Source organism: Podarcis bocagei (genome assembly GCF_964188305.1).
Source record: "Podarcis bocagei genome assembly, chromosome: 10".
Lineage (NCBI taxonomy): Eukaryota > Metazoa > Chordata > Lepidosauria > Squamata > Lacertidae > Podarcis > Podarcis bocagei.
This window is the reverse complement of record NC_138135.1, coordinates 58,626,026-58,653,223: the sequence shown is the minus strand read 5'-3', so window position 1 is coordinate 58,653,223 and position 27,198 is coordinate 58,626,026. Positions and strand designations below refer to the sequence as shown.

The 27,198-nt window shown below is 39.6% G+C and overlaps 1 protein-coding gene across 10 annotated transcripts in view; it reads left to right on the top strand.

Moving 5' to 3' along the window:
- Positions 1-27,198, top strand: part of ANKRD26 (ankyrin repeat domain containing 26) — a 59,224-nt gene that overhangs the window by 16,940 nt on the left and 15,086 nt on the right. For 7 of the 10 annotated variants that reach the window (XR_014012523.1, XR_014012524.1, XM_081211351.1 and 4 more), the window contains 20 exons: positions 909-970; positions 1,666-1,741; positions 2,027-2,071; positions 3,119-3,289; positions 3,753-3,805; positions 5,666-6,691; positions 7,478-7,689; positions 8,085-8,234; positions 10,362-10,395; positions 11,467-11,608; positions 12,420-12,636; positions 13,597-13,780; positions 18,541-18,687; positions 20,337-21,293; positions 21,916-22,068; positions 22,705-22,859; positions 23,070-23,163; positions 23,724-23,801; positions 25,254-25,388; positions 27,067-27,179. Coding sequence is in view for 8 of the 10 variants with exons in the window: in XM_081211351.1 (XP_081067477.1) it covers positions 909-970; positions 1,666-1,741; positions 2,027-2,071; positions 3,119-3,289; positions 3,753-3,805; positions 5,666-6,691; positions 7,478-7,689; positions 8,085-8,234; positions 10,362-10,395; positions 11,467-11,608; positions 12,420-12,636; positions 13,597-13,780; positions 18,541-18,687; positions 20,337-21,293; positions 21,916-22,068; positions 22,705-22,859; positions 23,070-23,163; positions 23,724-23,801; positions 25,254-25,388; positions 27,067-27,179 (4,204 nt within the window). In the remaining 2 variants the exon portion in view is untranslated. The remainder of the gene's footprint in view (positions 1-908; positions 971-1,665; positions 1,742-2,026; positions 2,072-3,118; positions 3,290-3,752; positions 3,806-5,665; positions 6,692-7,477; positions 7,690-8,084; positions 8,235-10,361; positions 10,396-11,466; positions 11,609-12,419; positions 12,637-13,596; positions 13,781-18,540; positions 18,688-20,336; positions 21,294-21,915; positions 22,069-22,704; positions 22,860-23,069; positions 23,164-23,723; positions 23,802-25,253; positions 25,389-27,066; positions 27,180-27,198) is intronic. The other 3 variants (XM_081211352.1, XM_081211349.1, XM_081211354.1) reach the window with 3 other exon arrangements.

Sequence of the window (27,198 nt, the reverse complement as noted above, 5' to 3'; positions counted from 1 at the left end):
ATAACAGGATGATCCTATTCATATTCTCCTCTAAGACAATGTGCTCCAGCTCAGCCATCTTTTGTCAACTCAGAGTGTTCCAGCATCAAAATAAGGATTCCTAGACATGATGACACTCTCCAAATGTCTTTGGCATATGTATTTTATCCTAAAATGCTAGGACCACCACCACCCCGTCTATCCTATGGCCATGCACTCTCAATCTTCACCCACTTAGATCATAAACATTTCCTTACTCATCCTTGATTTGTTCTGAACTAGGTGCTGCTTATTTCCTGTCTTTCCTGCCTCAATCCATTAAAAAATTTCTCTGCCTTTTTAATTTTAAGTCTTAACTGTCTGGTTCCATCCTGTTTCAAGTGGAGTTTTCTTCTTTTGGACAGACCCTGTTTGTCCCAAAATTTTCTCTGGTGCTAAACAAATCCAAAACCCTTTCTACCAACACCACTGTCTCATCAAATATAATATAACTTGCCATGGTACTCCAATCTCTGGTGACTTCCAGATTGCATTATCCCAATGCATTCTATGTGGGGCTGCCCTTGAATCTACTCGGAATCTTCAAAATGCAGCAGTCAGATTACTGGCTGGGGTTCCCTTTAGAACTCATATAACCCCAGTTTTAAAGGAGCAGTATTGGTTGCCAGTTTGTTTCCAGACCCAATTAAAGGTACTCACATTAGTTTTTAAAGTTGCTTAGGCCACAGATATCAGAAAGAGTGTCACAGTGCAGTTAAACTGATACTTTGATTAAATGAATACTAGTATTTTCTCTAGCCAAGCAAATGCTCAACTCAGCTTTGCTGCTTTGTCACTTCCTGTGATGATTTGTCAGCTGGGGGTGCCCTCTTGATTGTGGCGGAAAAGTTCTTTTATAGAGAAAAATCCGTTGATCTTTTATTTTGTAGCTGCATTGACATTTGGAATGTATGAGGAAGAGGAAGAGGAAGAATCTTCATGGACTTCAAAGGTAGGCTGCTTTGCACTACTGACAAGGCTTTCAAAGAAACATTGCTCTTTTGAGCCTCTTCTTGATTTCCTTATATATTATCCCATATGGGGATTGAACTTGCAATCTTGACATTATCAGCACCACACTCTAACCAACTCAGTATGTTCTATACATACTTACCAAATCATAGTGCATATATGTGAGGGAACAGGTCATAGGTAAGCTTTGGAAGTGTAACATTGAATAGCAGAATATGCTTTTTTTTAAAAAAAAAAATTATTAAAGTTTTCTTGGTTTACAAAGGTATGCGCAATGTCTCTTTTTTCAAGTTACATTTTCCATAGGTCAGTTTCATTTGTTGAGACATGGTAGATGAGTTGCAACCAATGTATCATGGAGAAGCTGCGATACTGAGGTCACCAGTAATGGTCCTAGGAAATGTTTTGCTGCAAGCATTTGACCCTGCTTGAGTGAATTTTATTGTGTGAGAACAATGGGAGATATGTTAATTTCTATATGTAGTACCCGGCATTCAGTCATGAACTTGCTTTACACCATTAAAATTACTGGTCCAGCAAACTTCCCACAGTGGAAGAGGGTATCCTACACTGAGTTGGTCGTCTCACATGAATCTAATTACTTCAGTTAATCATCATAGCTAACGGTCCAATTCAGATGTTTCGTCTTTCTTTTTTGGATTATCTTTGTTGCAGCCAAAGTCTGATAAAGCTAACTTCAAACATGATGCTGATCCTCAGAGGGCAGAAAGCAAAGAAAAGCAAAAATCAGGTAATGCGTTTTATGATAAATTATTTGGAGGAAAATACACATTTTGTTTAATACAGTCATACCTCGGGTTACAGACGCTTCAGGTGCGTTTTCGGGTTGTGTACAGCATCGAACTCGGAAGTACCGGAACGGGTTACTTCCGGCGCATGCGCAGAATTGTGACCCGCGCGTGCTCATACGCAGCGCTGCGGGTTGCGAACGTGCCTCCCGTACAGATGACGTTCGCAACCCGGCATCCACTGTATCATTTTCAGCTGACGTACTTTGTATTTTTTCTTCTTTCAGATTTAATGGAAGAACTTGGACTAGACGCTGCAGATGATCTTGAAGGTTCTTAGTTATTTTTATTTGTATCATGCACTGAAAATACAACATAAACTATCCTATGCTTCTGAAGAAAGAATTTAAGGCCACCATATATTAGCTTAGTCTCTCTCAGGGCAGGTGTCGGGATCAGGTCAGCAATAATTCAGAAGGTGTCAATGAATTAACTCTTTATTCAAAGAAACAAAACAGCTCAGGCTTGGTGAGCACAGGACTTCTTCCCAGCAGGTCTTGCCCTGATGAGGCAGTTGCAAGGATTGAAGGCCCCTGCCTTCTCATAGCTCCCTAAGTGTCCTCCTTCCCCGGGTTCTCCTCAAGCAATCTGAGGCTCCTTTGTCTTGCCCGTCTTTGCTCTGCCTGCTTCATACCTCTCCAGTTCTGGGAGACCAGGGAGGAGGAGAGCTGGTCATAGCGGGAGACTCCCTGGCTTCTTCAGCATCCTGCTTCATCTCTGCCTCATGCCCCGCCCCCCAGCCCGCTTCTGCTTCTGGACTGTTCTCTGTTACGGACTCTTCCTGCTCACTAAACCATGTTACCTGTTCAGCTTCTGACACCTCCTCCTCTCCCTCTGACCACTCATCATTGTCCCACCAACAATCCCCAGGCTCTAAGCCTTCTTCCCTTGCGGGTTCCCTAGCTGGTTCCTTTCACCACTCCTCTGCATCCAGCCAGTCCATGACACACTGTCAAAAATAAGAGAGAGATTCCCACCATTAAGTTCTTGAGAAAAGGCAGACAATGTGGACTTGGTACATTCATTGCTTCCATATACAAATGTTTCTCTTGTGAGAGGCATGAGCAAGTATTGTAAACAAGATCCTTGCAAAGAGGGCTACCACTGAAATTCCTGAAGGAGAGCTGTGGTCATCTATTTTGCAGAGATGAGTATTTCAACTCTACGGAGCTTTCCTTTGTTCATAATAGGCCATAGATATTTCTATCCATAAATTGAAAACATTAGGTAATTTTGTCTGTTTTCTAGAAAAAGTAAATGTTTCATGGCGTTTACTTAAATGCATTTTGAACTTTCTAAAACTATTCTGACTTTATCAGATACATCTGACTGGGATTCTACCAGTAATTCATTGAGGACTGTTCCTTCTGCTAAACCGTTTAGCTCTCTGATGCAAGATGATGCATCTCCACTACAGTTAACTAAAAATACCGGTGTTGCTGGGAGAGCAAAAGAGTTATCTGATGTTCGAACAAGAATTGCTTCAAAAGGTAGTTGGTTTCATCTTTGCAATATTAAGATCTGCTTATATACCAAAGAGCAGAGAAAATGCCTTACAATTCTATTCACAACTAATTTGATATTTAGTGGGCCCACTTAACAGAGTTGTGGATAGGTTTGAAACTGGGTTAGTTGTTTTAGTTAGTTCTGGTTCTAAACTATGTTGAATAATTAATTTTAGTGCAAGTTGGTATTTAGAGGGACGTCCTAACCACATTTCCCCCCATTTTTTGGATTACTGCTGGAAATATTCTGTCAGTTCTGAGTGCTCTGGAATGTTATTTGATTACTTGCATTGGAAGTCTGAATACTTCTCAGTTTAGTATAGCTAACTTGTTAGGTTTTTTTATTAAAAAAAACCAACCATCAGAAGTGTTTATACTATCTGGGTTTTCTGTGGAGTACAGTGAAACACAGAAATTATAATACACATTTTCATGTAATATTTTACAGATCAATGTAATGAAAAAGAAGGCATGAAAGAATTAGAAAAAGATGAGAACAAGGTAAGTACTTGAATTTGTACACAAGTACAAATGAAAACATTTGAATACTGAAACTGAATATTGTTTCTTATGTGACTGCAATAATCCTTAAGATTATTATTTTTTAGTTTTTCAGTGATTTTGAAGGTAAACTGATGAATTTGATACCTTCATCATCTCTGCTTCCAAACTCTGTTTTTTTCTACTTGTTAATTTCAGCCAGATTTCTCATCACTGCCCATTCTCTATTTCTAGAACTGTATTGTGTTTATTTGAATGGGAACTCCCTTAAGGCTCTTGGTTTCTGTGGTCTCAACACATTTATAGATCCTTTCCTCTATGAATGAATAAATGAAAGAGGTAGGGTAAATACAATTATTTTTGAAAATATGGACTGCTGCATGTCAAATGTTGAGCAAAGGAAAGAATTAAAAGCTATGCCACTGATAGAAAAGTGTATTTAGAAAGACTTTTAGCAGCAAAATGGCAATTACTGAGGAATTCAAAATAATGGGCAGACCTTTGCAGTAGTCTAGCAAATCAATGTATCATTCTTTCACATGGAATTACTTGGGCGTATTACTTCCTGGGGTCACTGAAAACCACAGCCCCACCAAGAGAGATTCCCCAGCCTACATTTTACCACAGAAGCACTTAAACATACAGTGTCAAAATTTCTCCAGTAATATTCAAGTATCTTGTAGTTTCGCAAGGCAGGAAGATATGTATTTAGAATAGATACTGAACACCCTCCAGTGATAGCAAGAAAAAAATTAGAGCTCCAATGAATTTCAGTACCATTTCCTCCTTTGGGAGCCAGATCCAAAAATGGAGATGTCTCAACCTTCTGTGGACTGTCTTTGGATCATAACGGTTCTTATTTGTTGTATTTGCCTTTCTATCCTTCCCTTTGTTGACCATGTGGGAAGTCATTCGATTCTGTGGTTTGTCTGGTTCCCTTCGCCCGCTGTTCTGCCCAACACTTTGTTCTTCTCTCGATCATTCCCATGTCTTTTCTTGGGTCTGTTTCTTCCTGTCTTCAGTGTTTCATCCACTTGTTCATTTCCTCCTTGTGTTCTCCCCTTGTTTGAGGTTTTTATATCATTGTTTCCTTAAGGTTTCTCCATGGGTGGAGAGTTTCTCCATGAGTGTTCACAGAGCTGAGCACAGGGTCTTAAGAACTGAATCTTGTCCGCGTTCAGCCGTTGCCTCATAATGGGAAAGGCTCTTCAAAAGTCTTGTTTTTCCCATAAACATACATTACCTGTCTGCTTCTTCGGAAGCTGCATCAGCCCTTCAGCCACAACTAATGCAGTCATTGTTTTCCATTGTTTTGCAAGTGGGTATGTGTGGCTTGCACAGATTCCCTGTGATAACCACCAGTGCTAGTCCAGGCAAGTGGTGACAGTTACTGAATGGGAAGTGTAACAATGGTGTGTGAGGCTTCAGGTAGCTTGGGAAGAAGTTGTGACCTGTTGAGTATTCCTATCTATCTGAAGACATTAGATTTGCTGAGTTCTAATGGTTTTGAGAGCCGTGAATTCCCAAAAGATTCACAGCTCTTCTCCAGCTTCCTCAGTTATTCTTGCTACACAATAATTGAAAATATGTACAGGGAATACTTAATATTAGTACTTTGATTTTTTATTTTACTTTATAAATCTGTCCAAAGTGATGAGTTTAGTAAATTACACACACACACACACACACACACACAGGTGCACGAAAGGAAGAAATATATTTCATTTATTATGATGCTGCAGTCCCAACATTTTTGTTAAAAAATAAAAGGCCAACATTGAATTCCTTCTTATAATATTTGTAGCATAATTATTGGTTATCATTTGCTAATTCTTCTTTGTCCATACTTGCTTGCATAAGGATATAAATATAATAGGCACATCCAACTCTATAGAGAAACCACCGCCTGAAAATCAGACTGAGAAGGCAGAAATTGCATATACTTGTGATGAAAAGAAAACGAAAGCAGCTGTTTACAATGCAGAATCAAACAATAAATACAATCATTTGTATTCAACACTCTGGGAAGAAAGATATGAAAAAATGTGGGTTGCAAGTGAAAAAAGGGAAGTCAAAACACATTTTAAGAGCATTACAGCAGAACTAAAGCAGATGTTCGGTGAAATTAATGGAAATGAGAAAATATGCAATACTACTGAGGAAGGAATATCGCAAGATGGCTTCAGTGGTGTATTAGAGGGTACGAAAGAATCACCATCACCTCATCTGTCTAAAGGTACCATTGGTATACATGGAAGGAGTGATGGAGAGTCAAACTCTGTGATCACTGAAATGGAATTCAGTACTGAAAACACAGTTTTATATCCCCAAAATTCCATTTCTCAGAAGCCTCTTTTTAAACTGTGTAAGAATGAAAATCAGAATATTGAGCAGCATTGGAACACATATGATGAGGCATTGTCCAGTAATACAGGAGTTACAAAAGTGAATCTAGGTGAAGAAAGGAGTGACAATACAGTTGAACACTTGGAAAGAAATAAGAGTGGAAAGACTTCAGCTCCAATAACAAGTTCCAATTATTCACCATTGCATACTTGTAAAGACAGTGTTTCAGATGCAAATTTTAAGACTGCAGGTATCAAACAACCGATCATGACGGACGATTCAAACTTACATTTTGATGTAGCAAATGAAACAAGTAGAAAAACTCTACATAGTTTTAAGACTGTTGTAAGCAGTTGTAAAGATACCGATACTGAGATTGGAAATAAAGTGAGAAACTCTGAACAAAGCTTCCATCAAGCATCCAAAAAAGAACTGGATAAAGAATTGGAACGTGATGTCGCAAGGTTTAAAAATGAGGTAGGAATGCTGCAGATAGTGTTCCTGGCTTTGGAGAAAGAAAAAGCCCAACTGCAAAAAGAGGTAGAGGTGTACCTGCTGCTTTTCATTCTTTGATCTTTCTTGCACTTCAACCATCCTGTTCATTTTAGCTCTTCAGCATTTATCGGAAAGCCCTCTTTTTAAGCTTCACACAATTATTCTTAAGCGGATCACAAAGGAAGAGATATATGCTTTCATTCCATTAGACGATGATTTTAACAGTTAATTCACCAATTTGTTTTTATCATGTATTTTTTTGTTTTTTTGTATTTCTATGCTGTGAACCACCTTGAGATCAAGGGCAGTTTACAAATTGAATAAATAAATGAATAAATAAATTTAATAGTTGACTATACGAACATGAAAAGACTGTAAATAGGTGCAATGGCCTAACAAATTCACTGCGCCCATTTTAAGCAGGGTAAGAATTTGGGCCAAAATGTGAAAGTGGCTTCTGAACAGGGTCTTGATCAATATTTCCATTTACTGTCATTCTTGCTTGGCACTCTTCACTTTTGCTGTGTGAAATGTTACTCTTGTATGATTCATTTTCCTCATTTATAGTATTGTTGGTCACTTTTCCAAATAATATTTTATCTGCTTTCACTTAAATATTGTGTGTTTTTTTCTGTCACTAATACATGTATTCTTTCATTACTACCTGTTATGCAATACAAATTCTTATTAACTTGCAAGCTTAGTAGTGAGTGTTTTCTTTTCAAGGGTGAAATGGTTGTTTTCCTGGAGTGTTAAGGGGGGGAAAGAACAATTAAAAATTCTTGGCTTTCTACTTACATTCTGACAAATATATTGCCTTGTTTGTTTTAGGTTGAAGAGGAAAAAAGAAAGCAGAAATGGGAGGAAGTGGAGGTCGTTGGAAAAAAAGAAACTGCAACTGTTGGGGAAAAACTGGCTATGAATATTGAACAAAGGGATCTAAAGCCCTCAGAAAATGAAGGTGAAATCATGGAAGAAAGTCAATTAATGAGCAAAATTTCCTCAGTAGAAAGAAAGGGATTACTTACAGTAACTTTTAAGAAGTGAGTATGAATAATAATATACAGAACTGTACTCATATGAATGTACTGAATGAGTTTGCACAAGGAGATAAGTAACTATACAACCATCTGATGTAGACTATATTTACATCTCCTTCCTGGACATGTGAGAGCATAGTTCATCATTTTGAAATGAAATAGTCATACTGTTGTAGTTAGTAGCATTTAGTTCTAATTTTCCTCAAAGAGTCCCAAAAATCATCTGCCAATAATTTTTCCATCTTTAAGTATGTTATGGTTTCATTTTTGTCACTGTATAATTTTTTTTGTTTTGCTACAGGTGCATTTGTTTTAACCCAGTGCATATTATTTAAGGTAGCGTGGGTTACAATAGTTTGTTGTAGCTTCTTAAATACTATATTTTTTCTGCATTTGAGGGAAAATCCTATTGCCAAGGTGAAGGATGTAGAAAAAACTGAAAATAAAAAATGGATTTCAAAGCAGAAAACCAGTCAGGAGATTATTGAAAATCTGCATGAACTTCATGATGACAGCAGTTTAAGTGAAGCATCTTTGGAAGAAGAGAGGTACTAAAAGCCATAATGTTGTTTGTTTACAGGGCTCAGCAAACTTTTTCAGCAGGGGGCTGGCCCACCGTCCCTCAGACCTTGTGGGAAGTCAGATTATATTGGGGGGGGGGGAGAGAGAGAATGAATTCCTATGCCCCACAAATAACCCAGAGATGCATTTTAAATAAAAAGACACATTCTACTCATGTAAAAACACGCTGATTCCCGGTCCATCCATGGGCCGGATTGAGAAGGCAATTGGGCCGGATCCAGCACCCGGGCCTTAGTTTGCCTACCCATGGTTTAGAACATTAGAATCATAGAATTGTAGAGAGTCATCTAGTCCAACCCCCTGCAATCCAGGATATCAACATGGGACTTGAACCCACAACTCTGAAATCAAGAGTATTATGCTCTAAAAACAGAGCTTATCCCACCATTGAATGCATGTTACTTGTGTGGTGGGTGTAAAAAGCTTTGTTATTTGGAATAATGGCAGTGATATATTTAGCCAAGTATTGCATCTCCAGATTTACCAGAGCCTTCCAAGTTCTCCTGAAGAAGCCTTTGCTTTGTGTTCATGCTGCCATTTTGCATTTGGTTTAATTTTGAATTTGCCATGGCTATGCATCAGTTCTCTGTGTACCCTGAATTATCGGGTGATTCAGGATCTGTCCTGATATTTTTGAATCTGTGCCTCTAACAAAGTGTCTCAAAGCCTCACAGAGACTCCATAAGATTCCAAGTGTCTCTGTAGTCTCAACTCAAATGCCTCATTATTTCAGGAAGCTGACTCAGGAAATACCCAGAGCTTAAGAGGTGTGGGGATCATTTGTTTAGACCAGCATTCAACAAACTTGGGTACCAGCTTTTGTTGGACTACAATTCCCATCATCCCAGACCACTGTTCCTGTTAGCTAGGAATAATGGGAGTTGAATTCCAACAACAGCAGGGGCCCCAGGTATGAGAAACACTGGTTTAGACACACAGGTCTAACTTTTAATCGCAGTTAATTATTTCCCGAAAGAGACACGGGTGGCGCTGTGGGTTAAACCACATAGCCTAGGACTTGCTGATCAGAAGGTCGGCAGTTCGAATCCCAGCAACGGGGTGAGCTCCTGTTGCTCGGTCCCTGCTCCTGCCAACCTAACAGTTCAAAAGCACGTCAAAGTGCAAGTAGATAAATAGGTACCGCTCTGGCGGGAAGGTAAACGGCGTTTCCGTGCACTGCTCTGGTTCGCCAGAAGCGGCTTAGTCATGCTGGCCACATGACCCGGAAGCTGTATGCCGGCTCCCTCGGCCAATAAAGCGAGATGAGTGCCACAACCCCAGAGTCGGCCACGACTGGACCTAATGGTCAGGGGTCCCTTTACCTTTACCTAATTATTTCCCAGGGCACTCCAATCACAGTGATTTGTTGTGGGACAATTAAAAGCTGTGTTTTTACTGTGGATCTATGTCTGCCCCTATGCAAGTCAATAGGGACATCTCAGTTGTATTCCCACAAACTCAGGGAGGGGGTGTCTAGAAGCCTCCTCCACTTTTTACCACTACTACCCTGAGCCATTAGAGTAGCAGGATCATTGTGTGTAAGAGGGTGATATTTCCTCTACCCTAATTTCTTGGAGTTCCATACTCACACCTTGCCCCTATGCTTCCTATTGTACCCACCAAAAAAACAGTCAAGGGGATGACCATGTCTGCAAATTATATCTGGTTGTGATAGAAAAATGAATAAGTTACAAGTAAATACAATATTTCTATTAAAACGTCAAACTTTAAAACATCAGACTTTAAAAGTGCCTTGCACGCACCCTCACACTGGGTTTATCTGCCTAAAAATTGACAGGCTTCTGCACTTTGTTGGGGCTGCTACAGGGGCTGCTAATTTCACCCACTTAAGTTAAAATATATGTACTGTTTTTAGATTCCTCATTATAGTGAATGATGGGGAAACAGTTTAGTTTTTAACAGATCTAATGTAGTTCCAGATAAAGAGCCTAATTAGAAACACACAAAGTGGCTCCAAAACAGACTGAGTTGCTGCCCAAAGATACAGATACAAAATTTGTGTACATTTTTAAAGTTAAAAGTAGTTTACTTGCAACACTTTCATACTGAAAAGTGTTATGTTTGTTTTCTAGACATCAAGCCCGAAGTGTGAATGAAACAAAAAAGGTACTGTAAAATAGAATGTCAAAATTTTACCTTAACTTGTAAACATTTGTACACAACTATAAGTGGCAAGGGTATTTTCACCAATTTTTGAGGAAGAAAGAGTGGCCACACTCATGACATGCTGTGCAAAAGCAGGAATGAGTTATAGCAAGCCTTGGATGTGGATGTGTGAAGAGATCTCTGTGTGGGAACAATCTGCACTTGGTGGTTGCTAGCAAAATAACTTGCAGTTAGACACTCATAATCTGCCACTTTCAGGAAGTCAGTTTAATGATTCAGTCAGACCAATGGAACTTTTTATGACTTCTTTTAATACAGAACTGGATATGAGCTATAATAAAGTTGTGAATGAGGGGCAAATTATGCCAATATTCTGGTCATGGCTTTATAGGACTGTTAAAGAAATTGGGAGAGAAGAAGTGTGGATACCAGCACCTGGGGAGTTAGAAATCAGCAGCACTATTAGGAAAGCTAAGAGCTGTTTGAAAGTTGTTAAGTAGGCAAGTTCTCAGCTAGCCTTCCGCCTAGGGAGAGCCAGCTAATGACAATATAGGTGTACTGCTATTATGCAACTAATGCTTTGGCATAAAATCCAGAGACTGTTTGGAAGTGGGTGAGCTGACAGAGAATGTGACACAGCCTACAACTCCCATCAGCCTCAAACAGCATAGCAAATGGTCAGTTTCAATGGGAGTTGTAATCCAATTTTTGGAAGGCAGCATGTTGGCTACCCTGGATGTAGCGCAAAGATGGGTTTGTGTAACAAGCTAAACCCTGGTTTGCTTGCATATTGGACATCAGGCCATTGTTTAGGACCAAACTGTAGATCTGTTCACATGTGGACAAGAGGGGAGGATCATGGCACCAAGGTCAAGGACAGTCATGCTTCTCAACTGTTTTGTAGTGAAATAACCAGCATGTGAATTGATCATGGTTTGATTTGACTGAATTGTGCTGAACTGAGCTATTGCTGTATTCTTGAAACACTATTTATGGCCTAATAGTTAAAAAGAAATGGGTTGATTTGTTATGATGTTTTACTCTATTTGATTATGTATTTATTACTTATAGATCTATAGAGCAATGGGAGTTGCCAATGATTTTGATGACTTAACTCCGTCTTCAGATACACCTACAGACGATATTGAGTTACCTACTTCATTCTATAGAGAAGCTATGATGTTGATAGAAAAACTTAGTTTGGATAGTAAAGGTAAGCACAGTGCTATTGTTACCCATAATATTCAGAACAAAATAAATTTAACACCCAACAGTGTCAACCTGCTTGCACAACTTTTGCTCTTGTAAACAAGACTTCTTCTCCCTCTATTTTACCCTGTATGCCCCTAAAATCTAATTGGCAGGGTAAGGGTGGGGCCATCTGAATATGTTTGTATGTCCTCCTCTGGGTGATTTGCAGTAGATCTACAAGGCTTTTTAACTCCTGGCAATAGCAGCAGCAACAAAGCAACCACTCATCAGGGAATTTGGACCAAACAACTAGCAGTATGTTGATGACATTCAGCTCTGTGTCTCCCATCTATAAGTATTAGAAGATGCAGTGCAGGTCCTGAATTACTGTCTGGAGACAGTAATGTGGATCAGTGAGTTCAGCCTTAATCCAAACAAGACTGTGGTCCTGTGGGTGGGTAATTCCTATGTCTGAGATTTGGTGGAACAGCTTGTTCTGGACAAGGCTGCACTCCCCTTGAAGGAGCAGGTTTATAATCTGGGAGTGTTCCTATAGCCATCATTGTCACTTGAGGTCCAGATTCTTGGAAGTGCAAGTGCATTTACAATGCGTGTGCAGCACAGCCCTCAACACTGCGGTGAATTCAGAACCCTAAACTTACCAGGAATTCCTTATGTGAATCACACCTCAAGAGTACAATCAAGGCGTGTGTTTTTTCCAAGCACATTTTTCCCAGGGTATTGATATAAAGCTATACATCACTCACTTTTTCTTGTTGCTATGAATTAAAATTTTGAATAAGTAAGTTAATACTACACTGTTTCCCCCAAAGCAGATTCTGTGAGTCTCCTGAAAATTCAAAATATATGTCATGAATATGAAAGTTTAATTGAACGTGAAAGAGCATGTTCTATTCATCTTCGAGGAAAAGTAAAAAAAATTGAGAATGAGAAAAAAGAGCAACAGAGAATACTGGAAGAAATGACAGAAATGAAATCTACACTGGATCATAAAAAAGTTGAATGGGAAAGTACTATCAGCAGTCTCAAGTAAGCTGTCATAAAAAAATCCAATTCTGATAATCTAAAATAAATAAATAAAGGAATCAGTTTTATTAGATAGTAAAGGTAAAGGTAACCCTGACCATTAGGTCCAGTCGTAACCGACTCTGGGGTTGCGCTCTCATCTCGCTGTATAAGCCAAGGGAGCCGGCGTTTGTTCCGCACACAGCTTCCGAGTCATGTGGCCAGCATGACTAAGCCGCTTCTGGCGAACCAGAGCAGCACACGGAAACACCGTTTACCTTCCCGCCGGAGCGGTCCCTATTTATCTACTTGCGCATGACGTGCTTTCGAACGGAGCGGTCCCTATTTATCAACTTGTACATGACGTGCTTTCGAACTGCTAGGTTGGCAGGAGCAGGGACCGAGCAACAGGCGCTCACCCCGTCACAGGGATTCGAACCGCCAACTTTCTGATCGGCAAGTCCTAGCCTCTGTGGTTTAACCCACAGCGCCACCCGCGTCCCAGTTTTTTATTAGATACTTCTGCTGTAAAAAGTTGGAGACTTCATAGGACGGAGTCAGCATTGCTAAGCTAAGGTTTGATTAGAGTAGCTTATTATTAAAGTGGAACAACATACAGAAATGGCATCACTTGATGTCTGCACATTGTCACATTTCCACAGGGACCTGTGTACTTAAGTCCAAAATGTGTAGGCCGAATGTTGCTATCAGTGTGCATATGTTTTATTACTTAGCTTCTGTTTTTGTGTTGCAAACTGCCCTGAGATCTATGGATGAAGGACTGTAAACAAATTTAATAAATAAAAATACTACAAAGGTTACTGTGCAAACATGATAGTCTAATGAACAGGTGGCTGGAGCAGGGCAAACAAGCACAGCTCCCTCATGCACATAGCCTCAAACATCTCCTATAGAGGTTTTTTACCTAACATGAAATGCCTGCCTCTGTATTCATACACGTCTTTTAAAATGGTTATTTGCCAGATTTTCTTTGAAACAACAAGAAGAAAAGAGGACAAGTGCTGAAAGGTTGTACGAGGAAAACCAAGAACAGTTAAGGAAGAAAGAGGAGCAGTACTATAAACAAACAGAAGAAAAACAACAACTTGAGTTAATGCTGAGAAGTCTGGAAATGGAATTTAGAACACTGAAAAACCACTTGAAGCAGGTTAGATTAATTTGGAAACATTGAACTGTAGAGTTGGAAAGAACCCAAAGGGTTTTTAGTGCAAACCATTGCAATGCAGGAATCGCAGCTAAAGGCAATGGAGAAATAAAGTAAAAATGCCTATGAAAGTACTGAAAACTTTTTTAACAGCTTGGATTTGTAGTAAGCATTTGTCTGAAACAACAAATTAACTATTGTACTCTCATGTTATATTTGGTTGTTTTCAAAGAATATAAACACAAACGGTTTTTTGTGGTAGGATTTTCTTACTCATATTCCATTACCTCTGAGTCTAACATAAATTTGTTTAGAGGGTGATTCTAATTATGTTTACTCATGAGGAAGTCCCATTTATTTCAATAATATTTACTTTGGGCTAAATATAGTTAAAACTACTTAGAAACAGGCATTATTTCTGAACATTAAATTTGGCCTGGGATCAGTGATTGAAATATAGCTCACCATCACCACCAATCTTTTGTGAAGCATCTCCTTAGCTCCTGTGTTAGAAAGCTCCAGAGATGACTTAATTTGCCTCCATACTTCCATTCAGAGACCTCCCATGCCTCCCTACCTTAAGCTACCTTACTGTGCTGGCTGGTATCAAACCATCTATCCTGTGATTCATTCATGCAGATCCCAGGCAAGATCTCACTTTAACTAGTTGCTTGCCTGCCTGTCCTTACTCAGGGTTTTGTCAGCTGATTCCAGACACACAATTCCGGCTACCTTAGAATCTTGGTACATTTTCTGGTCTAGGCAAGTGGAAACAGCTTTGCTAACTTGGGCTATGTCGGAATCCAAAATAACCCTGACTCCAGAAACAGCACATTATTGAACTCCTCCCTGTCTTTTCTTCCTTAATTCCTTGCTGCAATTTAACTCTGGGGCTGGCACACAGAAGGGGTGCTTTCTGTCTTGTTGGGGTGGAACCTCTGGGGGCAGATGGTGAACTTTTGCTGCCGAGGAAATGCATAGCCCTAGCCAGCTTCTTTGTGAAGATCTAGATTGGATAAAATCAGTGTACAGATTTCTGAGAGAAGTTATGTAGAGTTGAAGGGGTGTTGAGAATACATTCCCATGCAAAACAAGGCAAACCGATGTGAATATTATTTTGTCTGCAATAGGAACACAGACTAGTACAGAGAGGTTGCTGGCCAAAGGGATCTTGACTAATGAAAGAAATAATTCACTGTGCATCACTGATAAGCTGTAGCAGATGATTCTGTTTCGGGAAGGTTTTCTGTTTGGTGAGCCCAGCATAGGAGGGAGGGCTGAACAGAGATTGTCTCTCCCTTTCTGGAGAACTAGTGAGTGCAAAACAATGAAGATTTTTCAGATCTATGCTTTGTTTTGTGAAGGTAAAGGTGAAGGGACCCCTGACCATTAGGTCCAGTCGTGGCCGACTCTGGGGTTGCGGCGCTCATCTCGCTTTATTGGCCGAGGGAGCCGGCGTACAGCTTCCAGGTCATGTGGCCAGCATGACTAAGCCGCTTCTGGCGAACCAGAGCAGCACACAGAAACGCTGGAGTGATACCTATTTATCTACTTGCACTTTGGCATGCTTCTGAACTGCTAGTTTGGCAGGAGCAGGGACCGAGGAACGGGAGCTCACCCAGTCACGGGGATTCGAACTGCCGACCTGATTGGCAAGTCCTAGGCTCTGTGGTTTAACCCACAGGGCCACCCGCTTCCTTTGTTTTGTAACAGGTGCCAATAAATAATGCTCATGAGAAAGTAGACCTAGTTATTCTATTTCAGCAATAGGAATAGGGACTGCGTCTTATGAGGACCAATAAGAGACAGTGAAATTGGAAGTCAGGCAGGAAGTGGAGCTTACGGGTCCACTTCATGAGCATTATTGAACCCCTTTACTCCCCCATTTCATAATTCAAGTGTTGACTGGAAAGCTGGCCAATTATTGTCAGTTGGCTACCCAAGTTGATTTTTCTCTTATTTGATTATGCTATTTCTCCATTTAGCCAAGAACATTGACCTACCTTTTTAAAAAGTCAGACTATTCCAGGTACTGAGCAAAATAGGGATGGGCTCCACATTCATGTCTTGGGTTAAGCTAATGTATTCTAAACAGTGGCGTAGCGTGGGTTGTCAGCACCCGGGGCAAGGCAAGTAATATGCGCCCCCTAACCCGTGGATTTGCGCCCCCTAACCCTAATCCCCAGATGTTGCGCCCGGTGCGGCCGGCCCCCCCTGCACCCCCCACGCTACACCACTGATTCTAAACCTACTGTCTCAATATATGTAAACAAAGTTCCACTAGAAACCTTTAGGTTAAAAAGAGTGCTTGCTAGGACTGCCCATTCTCTCCCTTATTACTTAATCTATTTACTGAACTCTTGGGTGAAATCATCCAACCAAAATTTAGAAGTATCTAAAATTAATTTTCTATGCAGAAGATAAAGTATTACGATGATTGCCAACCGTTTTGGGGCTTAAAGGCAAAGGGACCCCTGACCATTAAGTCCAGTCGTGGCCGACTCTGGGGTTGTGGCGCTCATCTCGCTTTATTGGCCGAGGGAGCGGGCATACAACTTCCGGATCATGTGGCCAGCATGACTAAGCCGCTTCTCGCGAACCAGAGCAGCGCATGGAAACGCCGTTTACCTTCCCACTGTAGCGGTACCTATTTATCTACTTGCACTTTGACATGCTTTCAAACTGCTATGTTGGCAGGAGCAGGGACCGAGCAACAGGAGCTCACCCCGTTGTGAGGATTCGAACCGCCGACCTTATGATCAGCAAGTCCTAGGCTCTGTGGTTTAACCCACAGCACCACCCGCGTCCCGTTTTGGGGCTTAGGGGGACATTTGTGATTTTGAGAAGATGCTAAAGGGATCAGTCAGAAAATGGCCTAATACCAGATTGCTGCCATTTCCAAAGGAGCAGAAAAGGAACGTAAAATGTTTCAAGTGTGGGAAAATCTGTTTGTTTTATTTTAAATAGAAATGCAGAATCTTTAACCAGGTGGCCTATGTGCCAGCTTACTCATACTGATGGTGGGCAGTTCAAGACCGCTGCTCGCCCTTCTTCTGATTTAAGAAGAATCACCTTGGACTGGACAACCCTTTAAATAGGAGACACTTTCAAATAGAGAACTGTCCACTTTCAATAAGAGACATGTATAAGCGGTGTACATGTCTCCTTAGAAATAAATGAGAAATACATTTTGAATAAGGTTTACCCTCTGGTAGGTGTGCATACGTCAAAGGGAGTGTAAGCTGAGCAGTCAATGGTCAAAATTCTAAATAGTATATGCAGTCTTGCTACTTTAGCTTCTGTTAAAGGCATGAATGAAAAAATGTGACTTCAAAAGGTCCAGAAAGGCTGCCTAAGGCCTATTTTATGACAATGTTTGATCTCCTAAATACCAACCTGATAGAATACCAAATACCAACCTGATAGATATAAGTATTAAATCCTCTAATTTAGGTAAAAGTAATAACTGATAATCAGTAAGCATGTTTTGCTTAATTAGATCTTACTATTTCTGTTGCATTTAACTTAAATGTTTTAGGGAGCAAAAGGAAAATAGACTTTTAAAAAGTTTAGTGACCTCATAATTAACCAGATAGGCTATGTGTTTTGTGATGTCAGCTGAAGCTCAGAAGGAGAAATGGCTATGTCAGTTCTGTAATAGACAGCTTTACAGTGCTCATCCATATTTTAATGTTTACACTGTTTAAAACAGTATGCATTCTCCTCGTTTGAGTTCAGTTTTAAATATTTTTGACCCTTTCCGTTTCCTTTTGATACTGAAGAAGCAGCATACTTAAGGACTTTTTGTTACTCCTTATTTGCTTGATACCTTGAGTCTGAATTTCCTTTCACAAATAGTTTTTAAGTTTCTTGCTTCTAGGTGGTATGTTAAACTGAACAAAATGTTTTAGTAGGGTGAGAAAATGCAAAATACTTACATTATTTGAAAATGTTTGGTCATCTGCCAAATCTGATTACTGAAAATTGGTCGTTACCAGCATTCAGAATATGTAGAAGTATTTTTATCTAGTGCCTATGAAGGCTGGGGGTAAGCTACCAGCTGTATTCTGTTTTTAATAGAATGAAGAAAATTGACCAACCTAATCATGAGTGGATTTCCTCATTTCCTAGTTATCCTCGGGGCAACTCTAGCACTTACCTATTGGGCAGAAAATTTACATCTGGTAGATATCAAGGAAGCTTGCTTCCTAGTCTTTCCTTTTCTATTCCTCCTGTGAGAGAAACCATTTTAGAGAGGATCAATTCCTCATCAAATGCATTAGATTTGAGTTTCAAGGAAACGCCTCAGGCAATGCAAGACCTTGTGAATGCTGTTCGACAAATGGTAAGCTTGTTCAGAAATATGAGAAACTCAAAATTAATATGCAAGCTCTAGGTTTTTTCACAGCTTACGTATTTTGAAAAAAAGGTAACATGTACTTTCTGTTCTTACAACAATAGTATGTACTTTGAACTCCTTTCTTATCAAATAAAAGAAGATGCTTCAAAAAATGTAAACGAATACTCTTTAGAAAATATGAGAAATTGAGAATTTCACCTTAATTTCTGTTAATCCCAGAAACAGAATAAATGCATGGAAAAACAATTATTACGTATAACATTCAGTGCAGTGACTTCTGTTTTTACTAAAAGTTTTCACTTTTAGTCTCTTTTTTAAGGACAGCTGTGTTCTGAATTCAAATGTGTGGTTTTTTAAAAATTGTATATCGTTCTTTTAGATATCTTTAAATGCATTTTTGTAGATTGAAGAAGAACGCAATGAAGCCCAGCAACAGCTGTCACAAGAAAAGTCTGCCAGAGCTCTGCAAGAGGGTATTTTAAATAGTCACCTCTGGAGGCAGAAGGAATTAGAGGAAGAGTTGAAAAAAACAGCAGCTATACAGTCAGAGGTATCCATTTTATCAAATCCTTAAAAGTGTAAGAGAGTTAAGCACAAATATTTTTCCAAGACGCACTAGCACAGAACACTTCCATAAACTTAGGTAAAGACTGGACCATTAGGTCCAGTCGTGACCGACTCTGGGGTTGTGGCGCTCATCTCGCTTTATTGGCCGAGGGAGCCGGCATACAGCTTCTGGGTCATGTGGCCAGCATGACTAAGCCACTTCTGGCGAACCAGAGCAGCGCACAGAAACGCCGTTTACCTTCCCGACAGAGCGGTACCTATTTATCTACTTGCAGTTTGACGTGCTTTCGAACTGCTAGGTTGGCAGGAGCAGGGACCGAGCAACGGGAGCTCACCCCGTTGCAGGGATTTGAACTGCCTACCTTCTGATCGGCAAGTCCTAGGCTCTGTGGTTTAACCCACAGCGGGACAGTAAATTTTTGCTTTGAGTTCACTTTTACTACACTGGGATTTCTTGCAGCAAATTTCTAAAGTGTGAGTATGCATTCTTGCACTCCTAGATATACTGTATTGGCCTGAATATAAGCCGCACCTGTAAAATTGGGAGGGAGGGGAGAGAGAAAATACCCAAACATAAGCCGCTCCATTCCTTGCTGCTCCTGGATGCATACTGGGCGATGGGGGGAGCCGTGCTGCATTGCCGACGGCCTTTCCCCTTCTTTGCTCTCTCCCTGGCCTTGGGGGAGAGGATGCGGGAGTACGCGTGGGATAGACGCTGCTTTGCCACGCTCCCAGCTGTATACCATAAGATCACAAATATAAGGCGCATTTTAACTTTTCACAGTCAGAATTTGGGGAAAACGTAGGCTTATATTCAGGCCAAAACGATATGTCAAAGGGCTCACTGTGTTCTAGTTACGGTTTCTTGGTACGTTTAAAGTCCTTCATTTGTCACACTTTCATGTGGATTGTATTTTTTGTGCATAAGCTTTAGTTAAACATGATTAATATCTGTACGCAAGGTATTTCCAGGTGTACAATAGGCGATGGGAATTGGGGGATTGGGAAGCAATTCGAAGAGGTTCAGATTCCAGAGAGGTCTCTCCTGAACCAATGTGCAGATCAGATTATGGCCTCCTTCTGGAATTTGCACTCCACCAAATTATTTTAGTCTTTCTTCTTCCTCTTTCTTTAACAAGCACTGCATAGGAAAGAAAACATGGACCTGTAAGGGGAGCCATATGCTGTTCTTGAAGGTGGCTATTATCACCAGTTCTCTCAAAGTAATTGCAGCCCCTTTTACATCTTGCATGGCAACAACTATGCTTCCTGTCTGTTCCAGCTGGTAGATATCAAAGATGTCAGCTGCCCTGTGGCTTCCTGTTTGTGGAATGCCCTCCCCAGGGAGGCTTGCCTGGTGCCATCATTACATATCTTTAGGTGCCAGGCAAAGGTATTCCTCTTCTCCCAGGCCTTTAGCTATTTAAAGCTGGTGGGGGTATTGTTTTGTTTGTTATTATGCTATTTTTTTTTTTTGTGGTTTTATCCTATAATCTGCCCTGTGATCCTCAAATGAAGGGTGGTATATAAATCAAATAAATAAGTATATAGATCCATGATAATAATGAGGAAAATAAAATAATTTTGGAAGATTTTTTAATTAACTTTACCTTATGTTTATAAATCATTCAGATGACTGATAATCATGCCCAAGAAAAGGAACTGTTAAATAAAAATCGAGTGCTCGAAGATGAACTAACGGTGTTAAGATTAGAGCTTGAACACATAAGGGTCAAGCACCAGGAAGAGGAAACTAGATATTTGGAAGAAAATGAAGCTTTGAAAGAAAAAATAGAAGAACTTAAAAAGGAGCTGAAAGTAAATGAAGAAACTTTGACTCAAACAATTTTTCAGTACAATGGACAAATAAATTTATCAAAAACAGAAGTTGCAATCCTAACATCCAAATTAGAACATTTTAAAGAAAATAAAGAAAGATTGGAGGGAGAACTTGACTCAGTTCGTTCCCGTTCGACTTCTGCTGCTCAGGAACTTGAACGATGCCAGATATTGAAAAATGATCTTGAACGAACACTGCAACGAGAGTGCGATGAATGGCTTCGCTCGAAAGAGAAACTGAACCATGATCTATGTCATCTACGAGAAACAAACAATGGCATGTCTGAGCAATTAAGAAAAGCTGAAAGTAAAGCTAATAGTCTCGAACATGAACTTCATCAGGTAACACATAGTCTTAGAGAAAAAAGCATGCAATTAGAAAGCGTTCAAAGGGATTTAAATCAGGCACACTCTCTAGTGAAGGAACTTGAGAATACACGGCAAGTTGACAAGGAGCAAATGAACAAATATGTGGTAAAACAGGAATCTATGCAGGAACGATTAGCGCAGCTCCAGAGTGAAAATCTTCTACTCCGGCAGCAATTTGAAGATTTTCAAAACAAGGGTATTATCAAAGAAAAAGTAGTGAGTGATGTTCAAGATCGATTCAATGATATTTTCAATAAACTCAGAGCTGATACCGAAAAACAAGTGCAGATGAAGGAAGAGGTAAATAAGGAATTAATTGCAAAATGCAATAATTTGAAGGAGGAAGTCTTGAAATATGAAGCAGAAAAAGCAGATAGAGAGGTAAGTGTGATATATTCAATCAGTGCATCTCTAAACATTAAAATACAAGTGATGCAATTCTCTTAGCCACTAGCAAAAGTGTGATTGCATTAACAAATCTCTATTTACACCTAGCAGTACTATGGTTTGATATAGAGAATTTTTCTGCAATTGTCTTCTGAATGAGCCTTATCCTCAGATGTTAAAATTGCACACCATATAAAACTGTGGAATATACTACAAAGGGGAACTGCATTTACAACCAGTTTGTGTATTTAAAACACTTGGAGAAGTCCCTTTTTAAATCTTTACATTCGGAATAAATAGGAATGAGTGCTAGCTAGAAGCAATCGGCATGCGCTGTCCGAAATTTGAGTTGGTATTTAGTCTGAAAGAAAATCTATTGCCAGGTGCAAGAGTTTTGTATGAATCATGACTTGAGAACTAAAGTGGGGCTATTTCAGAGAGATTCAGGGCTTCTTGGCTTCAAAGCAGGATCTTGCTGAATCACCCTGAACTGAAACAGGATCCTCTGAAGCACTTAGGGGTACTTTGGAGATTTTATGAAACACTGCAGATAGTATTCTGCGAAAATTTCTCTACAAGCTATAGGGATCATTTAAATCACCTTTTCTTTTCTTAGGGTACAATAAGGCAACTTAAACAAGAACTTGCAGATTCTCTTAAAAAACAGTCCATGTCAGAAGCTTCACTGGAAGTTTCTACACGTTATCGTATTGACCTAGAAGAGGATAAGCAACATCTTCAAAAGGAGATAGACAGGATGAAATTCAAGGTATGATTAAAATAGTTTATTAAATGTTGACTAATATGTCTTCAGCCCATTATTCGCTTTTTGAAATCCTCGTTTTGAGGCAGAATAGTGGCATGTATGAATGGAGATGGATTTAATTTCAACAATGTTTGTACCTTTATATAACCAATCTCGCTTGAAATAGAGATTCAAAAGGGTTGTGCCATAGATATGAAGAGACTAGATTTCATTTTATTCCATCTGGTGTAGGTACCGTATTTTTTGCACCATAACACTCACTTTTCTCCTCCTAGAAAGTAAGGGGAAATGTCTGTGCGTGTTATGGAGGAAATGCCTACGGGTGACATGCCTACGGATTTTCCTCCTCTAAAAACTACGTGCGTGTTATGGTCAGGTGCATGTTATAGAGCGAAAAATACGGTATTTTAAAGCTGATCTGTATAGCCAGGGGAGACATAGAGGAGGTGCAAACCTCTTGGTTCTCCTGGAGCTTCCAAGGGCATCCTTGCTGCTAGTGGCTTCAGAGACGAAATTACCTTCTTTCTCTCACTTCATAGCAACTTTGTTCTAGTTCTATAGTCAACTGGAAACATGATTATCATATTACCAAGCCCCTTTAGCCAATCATGTTCTGTTGTGGTTTCTTTGTTTTTACAGTTGCAGGAGTCAGAAGAGCAACATCTTCAGTCTGAAAGACATATTCATGAATTTAAAAATACTTTGAGTGACAAGGAACAAAAATTACAAGATCTGGTGGTAGAGTTAACAGGAACAATTAATTCTAAAAAACAATTAGAAGACCATATACAGAGGTAAAATATACTGCCACTGTGTGGACATTGTATTTTAAGCATGTGTTGAAATGAAGAGCTGCTATGTATCAAATGATAATGTTATCAAATAGCAGTGTTTAATGAATTGTATTTGCTGTGGAAACTTACACTCAAATGTATATAGAATATATATATATTTATTATGTGTTGTCTTGAGACTTTGGTTTTTTTTTATTTATTCCCTTTAAGTCTTGAAATAGAAAATGCCAGACTGGAAGCAACAGCTGCTCAACAAGCTGGTCGAATTGAGATACTTCAAAAGGACCTGCAGAATAGTGTCTCTGTAAGTCATCAGTAGGATTGGGAAAGGAGAGGGTGATGGGTAGGAAGATTGTTTCTAGATGATTCCAGCAGCTGTCAGTTTATTATTATTATTGTTATTATAAATTAAATTTATTAGTCACTTTATCTTGCCCAGGGCAACCCAAAGCAACTTAAAAGGACAGAAAGGAAAAATTCCACATAGATACATTGAAACCAAGGTAGAAAAGAAATACATTATAAAAATCCTAAAAGGCCCCACATAGTTAAAGCCCAAAGGCCTGGTAATAGAGGAAAGCTTTTGCCTGGCACCTAAAGATATATATATGGGTGGTGGTAGGCGGGCCTTCCTGGGGAGAGCATTCCACAAACAGTAATCTGTTACAAATTATGTAGGAGCAAAGTAATGTTATGAGAGCATTCAAATATCTGTTAATATTTTAGGTCACCTTCAAAAACTTTAATCAGGTTAATTCAATGTTATTGAAATGAATGTAGTAGCTTCAAGATATCTGGAGAGAACTATTTCAGTTTAGCTTAATAATTTAATTTTTGGTTTCCTTTCTTTTTTTGAAAAAATAGATTCACAGTCGTCTTGAGGAATTGATAAATGGTTTACAAAGAGCAAAAGTCAATTTAGAGGAGCAACTAAAGCAACAGGTGCGGTAAAGATTTCTAATGTGCTGATGATTTGTCTGTGAGTATACATGCTCATAGGATAGAAGTGAAATATGGGGGGTTTTCTGTTTTAAAATTATGAAAATTAGCATGCAGAGTACCTTGTGACTATCCCAAGGTGAGGGATAAATGTTGATCCTTGCACAGTCAAAATGGCACCACTTACACACAAGAGGAAGATATATCAGCAGGCTTGGGGGAACCATGAGATTTCTAAAAGAACTTAAAAAAGCAAAATCTTAAGAAAGCAGAAAGACAGTAACCCTAAACAGAAAGAAAGATGTGTCAGGTATGAAATCACTTAGAAGAAGAAAGGAAAGGAGCACACCTGTCCTTCCTCAAGTAGGGCAGGTTTCCTCTTCTGGACTACCTCCCCACTTGAGAAGGGAAAGCTTTAAAGGCACAGATGGAGTCAACTGATAGCTGACCCAAGTTGTGCTTTCATGGGCTCAAAGATGTTCAGCTGGGGATGTGGAGAAGGAAAGTGATTATTCAGGTGACTCTCAACTTCCATGGGGGTTATGTTCCGGGGATAGCGCGTAAAGCCAAAATCGCATATAGTCAACATTCATTGGGTTCAAAGGCAAGTGGGATTGCCAAAGTCTTTTTTCCCAGACACCGACACACTTTCTACCCCCTTTTAAATTATATATATTTTTTGCTAAGTGCATACAGCTCAATGGGCATAAGCTAAATGTGTGTAAGTTGCAGTCAGTGTCTTCTACATAGAATTCAAACAGGGAAAGTTTAAATGTGACAGAAATCACTGGTGAATAATAAAACTAGCTTTCAGCTGGTAGATTGAAGGCAAAGGGTGATAGCCAACCTTAATCATGCACAAAGCAGGCCCACTGAAATCAATGTATCAAGTCAATTGATTTTAATGGGTGTCTGAGTTTTATTTTGTTGAATATCACCTCAAGTCTTTAAATATTTATTCCGAAGATTAAACAGAATTTGGTTCATAAGGCTGAAAATAATACTTTATTTCTTACTCCATCATCATCATAATTAAATAATAATGATGATTACATATAATTTTTATGTATAATTTTAATAATTTATATTTAAAATGTATGTAGCAAATTACTCTTCTCAGTTGTGATGCAAAAAGGACTGATACAATTGTTTAAGTGGATTTCAATACCTGTTTTTGAGGGAAACTACAATTAGTGGTAACCACAGTTTGCCTAATTCAAGCATTGTAGCAAATGGTAGCAAAGCATTGTAGGAGGAGTATATGTACCAAGGGCTGGTGGGGGTGTGGGAATTATGAAGTGAGCAAGCAAGCCTGTGGTTACTGCTCCTATCGCCAAATTATGGCTTGGTAGTTGGCTCTGTGACAACCTAATGGAGTCTATATTTTTATATAAATGTCTGGATGGCTTTTTCTGTGATAGTTCTTCATCAAAACACATTCTGATTGCTCCATAGGTCCAAACGCAAACCATATTTTCAGCAACAGCACAAGATACTCAAAGTATGTGGGAAGAAGAAGTAAAGTCAAAATCAAAACTTGAAGCTCGCCTTTCTGAGCTTGAGAAGGAAAAGACAGAGCTAATGGCTCAGGTGAGTCCAGTGTGAATGCAGTTAAGCCTGTGTCAAGCTGTTCTGTGTTCTGTGTTACTCAGAGTAAACATTAGGTACCTCCCTAGTAATTTTATTTAGTTATTTATTAAATTTCATCCAATTATACAGTGGTGCCCCGCAAGACGAATGCCTCGCAAGACGAAAAACTCGCTAGACGAAAGGGTTTTGCGGTTTTTGAGCTGCTTCGCAAGACGAATTTCCCTATGGGCTTGCTTCACAAGACGAAAACGTCTTGCGTTTTTTGCAAGTTTGTTTCCTTTTTCTTAACACCCTTAATACAGTTGCGACTTGACTTCGAGGAGCAACTCATAGAACGCGGTGTGGTAGCCTTTTTTGAGGTTTTTGGCGATTTTTGAAGCTTTTCCAAAACTTTTCTGACACCGTGCTTCACAAGACGAAAAATTCGCTAGACAAAAAAACTCGCGGAACGAATTAATTTCATCTTGCGAGGCACTACTGTAATTAAAAATAATAATACTCCCAAAAAAGTTTTAAAGGCCATAGATTGTTTAACTAGCCAAAAGCCTAGAGGAAAAGGAATGTTTTTGCCTGGTGCCTATTTTTTTGTGAATCATTGCAAGTAAGTTCACAAAAAATACAAACCTAAATATTGTTTTTTGTAGCCAACCTCAAATGGGCACCTCCTTTGGGGGGTAGTCTCAAAGTAAAAGCTCTCAATGAGTAAACAAATATATATAACCAGCATCAGAGAACAGTTTTTTAACCTTTTCTGGCTGGCAATTGAGCAGTGAGGCCTGGATAGACCTGAAAAGCCTGTCTTTCAGGTCTATCCCTCCACTAGTTCTCAATGTGTAGGTTTGCTGCCCATCTGTGGGTGGGCCTGGCATACACCCAAGAGCCCACCAGAGTCTGCAAAGCTATACTGAATGTTTTCCAGGCCGTTGCCTTTTTAGCAGGTGCTGCATCGGATGTTGATAACACTTCTCACTCAGATTTAGCTATGGTAGGTTCTGTAGCAAGATCTTTGGTGGCACAGCTCTCCAGGACTTGCTGGTTGAATCTAAAGATAAGAAGAAGGTGTTTTCAACGGCCTGAAAGAAGGATGATCAACATTCCTTTCAGAAGTCTTTCCAGTGGTACCAGTCCCCCCAGTCCTTTCAGTTCCACCGCCTAAGGCAAGTGGATGGAATTTTTGGTCCTCTCATCCCACTTGGTCTGAAAGCTGAAGTGAAGCCAAGAGACAGCAACAGTATCAAAGTTTGGTTAGTCCATCCTGTCAGAGACTTCTAGGAACCAGTTCTGATGCTTCCCTCCCTACCAGTAGGAAGCTGCCTAAACCAGGTAGTGGGACAGATGGTGGAACGTAACATCAGAACACGTCTCAGAAGTAGCTTTTATCCGGAACTGTATTTGTGGCCTCTCCACACCTTCTCCCTATCTCTGGGGGTCTTCCTCTGAGAAAGAGGAACATGGTCTGCTTAGCAATCAAACTTCTGGAGATTGTGGGGAAATGGGAATTTTCCCAATCAGAGGAATATCTTTGCATTTTGTTTTCTGTTTCTCAGTTAGCACTTGAACACAGGAGGCAAAACATTCTTTCTGTGATCAGAAGGGCACTTGCATGCCCAGCTTGATGTGTTTCTTAAATGTTAACGAACAGTGTTAGTGTAAAGATGTTGTGCTTACTCTCTTGAAGTTGGAGCATGAAAAGAAAAAAGTGAAGAAGTTAGTGGAGTTGAAGCAATCAGTGGAAGCACGGCTAGAAGAAGAAATGAAAAGAAACATAGAACTACAAAAAGAATGCAGCGGGTAAGGAAGTTTCTATTGT